Genomic DNA, 7,346 nt, shown 5'->3' on the forward strand with positions numbered 1-7,346 from the left:
AACTCAGTTTAAAATCCCAAGCTCAAATAACACTGGCTAAACTGACTGAAATACAGGTGTTAATAAAGATCCTATCCATATTGCTGAAAAGAAGAGTGCCCTTTTGATTAAGCCACTAGGATTGTGTCTCTGTTACATTCCTGGCTCTGCCTATGATTTTGTCTGATGTCTTCAACTTGTATAATCTTCCAGCGTTGGTCTCCTACTAGCAGTAAAACAATTTTGTTGGTATTATCTGTTTAGTAAACACTTCAGGGAGAAGCTGCCTACTGCTAAAAGCACGTATGGAAGCTATTATATAGGAGACTGTTTCTTAAAAGGGCTAAGTAGAAACTTCTGTAATACAATAATAATATCAAAAATTTGTCAGCTTATGAACGTGACAACCAGCACCAGGATGAAGGTGAAGATGATCAAAATAATGCAAATGAACAGCAAGAACCAGAACATCAAGTAGAAAATCAGCAGGTTGATGAATCAGTGAGTATGAATTAAGATGCTATGGATTGCAATTGCTACTGAAATGAAAACCCAGAAGTCTCATCTAACATAATTATACATTGCAGAAGTAAGGTGAAGCAGAGGTCTGCTAGGAAGACAAGTTTGACAGTTTAAAGCTACATCCGCAATCTATTTAAAGTTGCTGTTACTGATTTGGGAAGAAATAAAAAAGAGCTTTCTTGTTGGAAGCAAGTTGCTTTTCTACATTCCTTTGATCTGTGTTTTATGTTGAACAAAGGATTTGGACTTAGCTGGGACTGAACAGGGAAAATTGGATTCAAAAAAATAACAGAAGTAATTCATTGGTGGTCAGTCAAAGAGTGGTGACAGTATATTTTTTTTTTTCTTATCATTAGATAAGAGGGTGAGAGCCAACTTAATAATCACTGAAACCAGCTGGAGTCTTCCCACAGGAATCTGTGATCACTAAATCAAAACCTTTTCAGTATCGAAGAAGTGTGAGCTCTTGAAAGAGAACATAACTGCAGCGCTGAATGCAGCCATAATATGGATTACACAGATTCAGGAGATTCAGTACTGTGCTTTCCCCAAGTTTCATCTTATTTGGTGTAGTAGAACATAAAATGCATCATTTTTCCTCCCCTTCTCTTCAGCAAAATTATTTGTATAGCAGATATTTCAAAGGAACTTTATATTGTCATTTATAAAGATATTGGAAACGCTTTTCTTGAAAAAAAAAAAAAGCAGTAATAAAATGCTCATTTTCTGAATGGTAAACTATAATGAAGACGGCATGTGTTGGTGTGTGTTTGGGTATTTTCCTTCAAGCTCCTGTTAACATAGATGAGGTCAATATTATAGGACAGATTGATCATGAAAGATGTCATCAGCTCTTGAGCTGTGAACACTAATTAAACTCTTCGGTATTTTTTTAAAGCTGGTCTTATTAGGCATTGCCAGTTGTCAGATAGTCAGTAAACAGAGTTCAGCAGCTGATGAGAAATAAGTCACCAGCTTCATTCCAGGTTTTAGCATGCAGTTCTATACTCTTAGCGTGTGTTCAGTACTCTTTCTTTCAGAACTGACAATTCTCTGGTGACTAGGTTTTGATGTAGTGACCCCTGATGTCTGTCGAGATTCCAGCTGGTTTCAGTGGGTATGGAGTTGGCTCTACTATAGCTCATGCTCTAGGGCAGCTTTGAAGTGAAGTGGAATTCAGCTGTGAGATTAAAAATATGTATTTAATATTCATTTCTGAAAATTACAGAAGGCAGCAGCCATGGAAGATTTGAACCCTGCTGATGACCCCAACAACCAGGGAGAAGATGAATTTGAGGAGGCTGAGCAAGAGAGAGAAGAAAATCTACCAGATGAAAATGAAAAGCACAAGCAGAACAGTGAGAAACAAGGACATCCGGGAGTTGAAGAGCACCTAGTGGTCAGTAAAGGGAAGGAAAGATCTGCAGGTCCCTTTTAGGAACACTGTAGCACTGCCTGATGATAGAACACTGAACTCCAGTTTTAAAGATCTGTATTAAACCACATACGACGTGCAGGTAGAAGTATGAAACTATTCCTGGTGATATACCAGGATTGCTTTCACCACGAGATTCACTCACCAAGGTTCTGTAATGTCATGCTTAAGGGTTCCCTATTTCCCTTCACATAATTGCCTGCAGGAACTCCTGTTCATACGATCTTACTGTTTTTGCACAAATTCCTGCTGTGCTGGTTCCATGCCATCAGCACTCAATCAGCTGTAAGCAGTGGTGTCCATTTCCTTCTATGGCCATTCCAGTGAATGCTGCACACTTGAGTTGTCTTCACTGTAAACTTCTCTAGGCAGAGATAATTCATATTTTTCTGACATCGGTCTTTATTGGTAAGACTGTGTCATTGTCTTCCTGATTAGTATGGAAAGTCTGGCTTTATTCTGTGAAATGAATTTTATTGTAATCATTCTGCTGTCTATTTTTTAATTTAGGGCAATTCTAAATCATGTAGCCAGGCTATCATTAATGCTAATGAAAGCACTGTAACTTCGTACGCTGTTATTGTTCCTTTGTCTTGACATGAAGTCTTTAGTCCCAGAACAAGAAGCTTTAACCCTTGGTCTTCTAAAGTTAATAGATATGTATGCAGAGCTAAATTTTCACGTGATCTTTCTGCAGATGGCAGGAAATCCTGACCAGCAGGAAGATAATGTGGATGAACAGTATCAGGAAGAAGGAGAAGAAGAGGTAAGAAAGCAGATGTAAGGCGTATGTGGACTCAGGTAGTATAGCAAATGCTCGTTAACTTTCAATGCTGGTACCGTTTCTAACTGCAAAATGAACCCAAATCACTTTGCCAATGGTAGTTTCTGACTTTGTGAAACCTAAGGAGTCTTTGCCATTACTCTGCTCTCCACTAATGAACACATTTAGTGTTATTCATGCTTACCTGTTGTAATCTATTAGTGTTGTAATCTATTAGCCTTCTGTACAACACAGCATTAATTGTGCAATAATTGCAAAGATTAAGCCATTCACAATGCAAGGAAAAATTCCTGCAAACCTCAAGCCCTTTGGAGGTCACTGAAAACCTCATGAACTTTGCACCCTTAATCACACACCACTGTTCTGGGCCAACTGCTTTCTTGGTCAGTTATTTACTCTTTAGGACTGACTTCACTTTATCTGTGCTCTTCCTGAGCAGCCCAAGTTACATAAGCTCCTACTATTCGTGGAGCACATTGCTTTGAACTGGAGGAAGAAGGGACTTATCCTTCGTATGTTGAATGGCATGCTCATAATGCATGCAGCAGCATATATTCTGCTCTGCATTTCTTCCATACCTAATCAATTGCTGTTTTCTACTTCATACATAATGATTTACAAAAAGCAATAGAAAAGGCTATTCATTATTCAGTTGTGGGGAGTACTTTGTCTAGATTAGCTGGAATGCAATTAGAATTCACCACTCCAAAATATGGTTACTTAAATCAAATTAGGTCATCAGGAACTGGGAATAGTTGGCCTTTGGCAATTACCTTGGCTTACAGGAAATAATTTGATGCATGTTTCATGAAGGACTAGAACCAGCGTGCTTACTGGAAGTATTAAGAGTGAGCAGCGATTGAATGGGTAATCAAGAGTGAGGTAAGATGCTATAATTAGGAACAGTTTCTTTAGTGTGGTGACTAAAATACTGCACACTGGAAAGATTATTCAGATCTTTCCAATAAATTCTTCAGTGATCCAGGTTTGATAGTTGCTTATCTGGTAGCAGTAATACCTAACCTCAAACAAAATGTTCTCAAGCAGCTTTCCCCTCCTGATGGAAGAAGCTGATAAATAAACTGTCCTGCTACTGGTGAAGGTTGATACAAGGAGGGAGAGAAAAAGTATTTGGCTGTTGCTGCTATCTGCTACAGGAAGGGAGCCCAGTCAGAAGCAGCAGTTGTATTCCTGCTGTTGTGGCGGGGTAGGTGGCAGCAGTGAGTGGTGAATATTCCCCAGCCAGGTGAAATGGCTGTTTTCCATGAGGGAAGCTGAAAGGCTTTAGGGAAGCATCTTCCCCAACTTATAGGACACTGTTTGGAGCAGCTGTGCACAAAAGCTCACATTTTTCCAACAGAAAATCAAGTTTACTTCTTTCTAACTTGGACCTAAACATAAAGAAACATGAAGGGGCATGGACGTGAGGGAAAGTGCTCACAGAAAGGATGGAAGAGATCATCCTTTCCTACCAGTCCCCACTTGCTCTTCTCTGATTTTCCAAGAGCAGTTAGCAGAGGGATCACTCAACCACTAGGAAAACATGGACAGCATTAGCATTAAATACGCACATCACCTGTCAGAGCTGATATATTTATAGGAGCCCACGGTGGGATGGAATGTTAGTAGTGACTCTTCGTTGTCATGATACTCTCACTGTAAAAGACAAGCAGAAAATACCGTATGCATCGAGTTAAATGTGGAAAAGCAATTTAAAATAAATTAGCTGATGATAAGAGGGTCTGTAAAAACTGCAGTTAAAATTAAATACACTTTCAGAGGAATTGAGTTTCCTGATTTGTTCCTTTTTTCCCTTAAACTCTCCATGCCCTTGTCTTAATTCTGCAAAAGTTTAGCCGTGAAAATGTGCACCCTTATGCCACAGGTTGCTTTTTTAAAGGAAATTAAAATGTACAGAACATCTCTGTGCTTTGCAGATTCAGGAAGATTTGACTGAAGAGAAGAAACGAGAACTGGAACGCAATGCTGAAGAGCCATATGGTGAAAATGATGAAAATGTGAGTACTGCGTAAACCCATAAACTCGGTGACATGACAGGATTAAACGCTTAACACAGCTGTGATCATGTCACAGCGACACTGCACAATAATTGTAGTAGCGTTCTTTAGATTGTAAACCTTAATATTTCACACTGTCTGAACTTCCTTTTGCTCATCCTTCCACCCCCACATACATTTTTGCTGCTTGAAGACCTCTGAAAAGTTTTTTCCTGTGTTTGGTCATAGGCTCTAACAACTCTGAGTCATTTTTTGTGTTCTTTAACTTCATCTCATGGCCCAAGATTAAACTATAATAAAACTGTCACTTCCATGGAATCTTACTTTTTTTTTTTTTTTTTTAATCAGGCAGACGAAAAGAATAACGGGGGAGCAGACCAAGAGCAAGAAATGCCAGAAGAGAACAACCAGAAAGAAGTCCATGAAGAAAATTATGAAGAGGAGGAGGAGGAGGAACGTGGAGCTGCTGCAGCAAAAACACGTAGACGAGGGGAGATGTAGTCCTCAATCTTTTGCAGCACATACATTCCTGATTTTAAGAAAAACTTTTTTAGGATATTTAATTCCCCAAAGAAGTTTGTGTTTTACACTTTTTACTTTTCTATTTAGATGCTCTCATATGTTTATATGAATACAGTATTTTGATACTCTAGATTAGGATTTCTTTTCTATTAAAGATGTACATAAACAGACATCATATAGGTTTCATTTTCTATAATTCTGGGCATGTTTTAAGAGGCCATTTTGTAACACATTTTCACCTTATCCAAGTCTGAGATGTTTGGTCTAATTTCAGATATGTTCAACGTCTGAGGGAATCTATCTAGTGCCTAAACCCAGTCTGTAGTAGTCAAGTTCCATCTTCCTTGACACTACATAGGGGACTAATGGCTGGCCACACTACGTGTCCAAGGCACAACCTGCAGTGCTCCTGGAGGCCTGCAGGCAGTTTCATTCATTGTAATCTCATGAGAGTCTTCAAATCCTTAAAGATAAGCACATGCCCAGCTATCTGCAGGACCAAGCCTCTTATAGATGCAGGGCGGTTATAAAATATGCAAGTTTTACAAGCCTTCAAAATACAGCCAGGTTAACAGCTGCTCATTTTGGCAGCTGTTTATATACAGTTAAATTATGCATTTATTTTAATGAGCATACCTAGGTACTTCAATTACATGCACTACATAGCAGATAACGTAAATGGTGCTCTGCTGAGATGTGAGCTAGAAATCTATTTAGACTTGACGATCCGTTATGCCAAATCAAAACACTACAGCTGCCACACAAAGAAAATCTCCAGAAGGGACAATTTTGTCATCCTAGTTAATATGTTATAAATTTGACTGGACAAATGGAATTCCGTCACCTTAGTGACCTGCTTTCTGGAGACTGTGGAGGTGGTTAAGGCATTTTAAATGAGTTGACATGATCGGTGCAAGGTGTTGAACGAAGGCCTTTACCTTCTTTTACTTATTTATTTTTAAGTCTAATCTGGAAAGATTTCTGTGTCCTCTAGTGTGAAAATCAGACTAGAGAAATCCTACAGGAGCTTTTTGAACAGCGAGCATCTCTAGCGCTGCATGCCTAAATGTAAGGGAGAGGGGGGTGGGGAATGACACAAAATTGTGCCTTGGTAGGCTACTAGGAACATAATCACAGTGCATGAATATATACAATATTTGTATTGGTACAGACCCTAGTTATTTAATATATGTTATAAGGAGAATGGGAATCTGGATTTCCTAGGCTATGCCCCGTTGCTGGAAATGGGGCGCACTGTAGCTTCCCATGAAAGTGTGTGTTAATATATAAAAGGAGAAGGTTTGGGATTTTTCCCTTTTTAAATAATGACGCATAGCAATGTTTTTAGTTTAACTTTTTATATGAATGTAATTTAATTCATTTTTCTACTAACTCAATTATGTTTTATAGCTGGTTTCCATTTTTTGCAATTTTCCTGAGTATCCTAGACACAACGCTTATGTTTCATAGGAATATTTTCGTCAGCAAGTATTTTGGGTTTTAGTTACCATAAATCAGAGTTACCTTATGTATAAAAAAAAGTTTACATGATACTGTAAAATGTATAATATGTACATAATCTGCAGAATACAATTATTTTGGTAAATTGGCCTGTATTTTTAATGTCACTGTTACAGTATTTAATTATTTGAGGCATAATAAAACTTGACTGCAGTCAATAAACTAGAATATAGTCACTGAACTTTCACAAGCATGGCAGTTTGTTTTATTTTTCCAAATGCTGTGTTCATGCTATATTTTAAGATAGAGTACAGCAGAGACTGGCAGAGAGGTGAAGGAGCAGCCATGGTGGCATTTGCAGTGAAGTGGAGCTGTGCTAAGGCCAGCGCTAACAATAGTGGCAGCTTTAGCTGAGTCTCCCCTCCTCTTGCAGCTCTTCTGTTGCCCCATGGCAGAGGGACAGGACTGGAGCTCTGAAGGTACAGGGACACAAACTGAACTCAGCTGCACCTCAGAATACAAAGGGCTCTGTTTTCACAGTACCTCTCACACCTAGAGGTGTACTTCAGTTACTTTAATGACACAGCATTACCTCTTACAGAACGCATATGGCAGCTTCAGTGCT

At 38.8% G+C, this 7,346-nt stretch overlaps 1 protein-coding gene across 2 annotated transcripts in view; it reads left to right on the plus strand.

The window, feature by feature from the left end:
* Window positions 1-6,962, plus strand: part of GOLIM4 (golgi integral membrane protein 4) — a 32,076-nt gene extending 25,114 nt beyond the window's left edge. For both annotated transcript variants that reach the window (XM_032193109.1, XM_032193108.1), the window contains 5 exons: window positions 371-480; window positions 1,730-1,900; window positions 2,634-2,702; window positions 4,658-4,738; window positions 5,087-6,962. In XM_032193109.1, coding sequence (XP_032049000.1) covers window positions 371-480; window positions 1,730-1,900; window positions 2,634-2,702; window positions 4,658-4,738; window positions 5,087-5,239 — 584 coding nt within the window. In that variant the 3' untranslated portion in view covers window positions 5,240-6,962. The remainder of the gene's footprint in view (window positions 1-370; window positions 481-1,729; window positions 1,901-2,633; window positions 2,703-4,657; window positions 4,739-5,086) is intronic.
* The last annotated feature ends 384 nt before the right edge of the window (window positions 6,963-7,346 follow it).

The sequence above is a fragment of the Aythya fuligula genome, chromosome 9, assembly GCF_009819795.1.
Source record: "Aythya fuligula isolate bAytFul2 chromosome 9, bAytFul2.pri, whole genome shotgun sequence".
NCBI classification, from domain to species: domain Eukaryota; kingdom Metazoa; phylum Chordata; class Aves; order Anseriformes; family Anatidae; genus Aythya; species Aythya fuligula.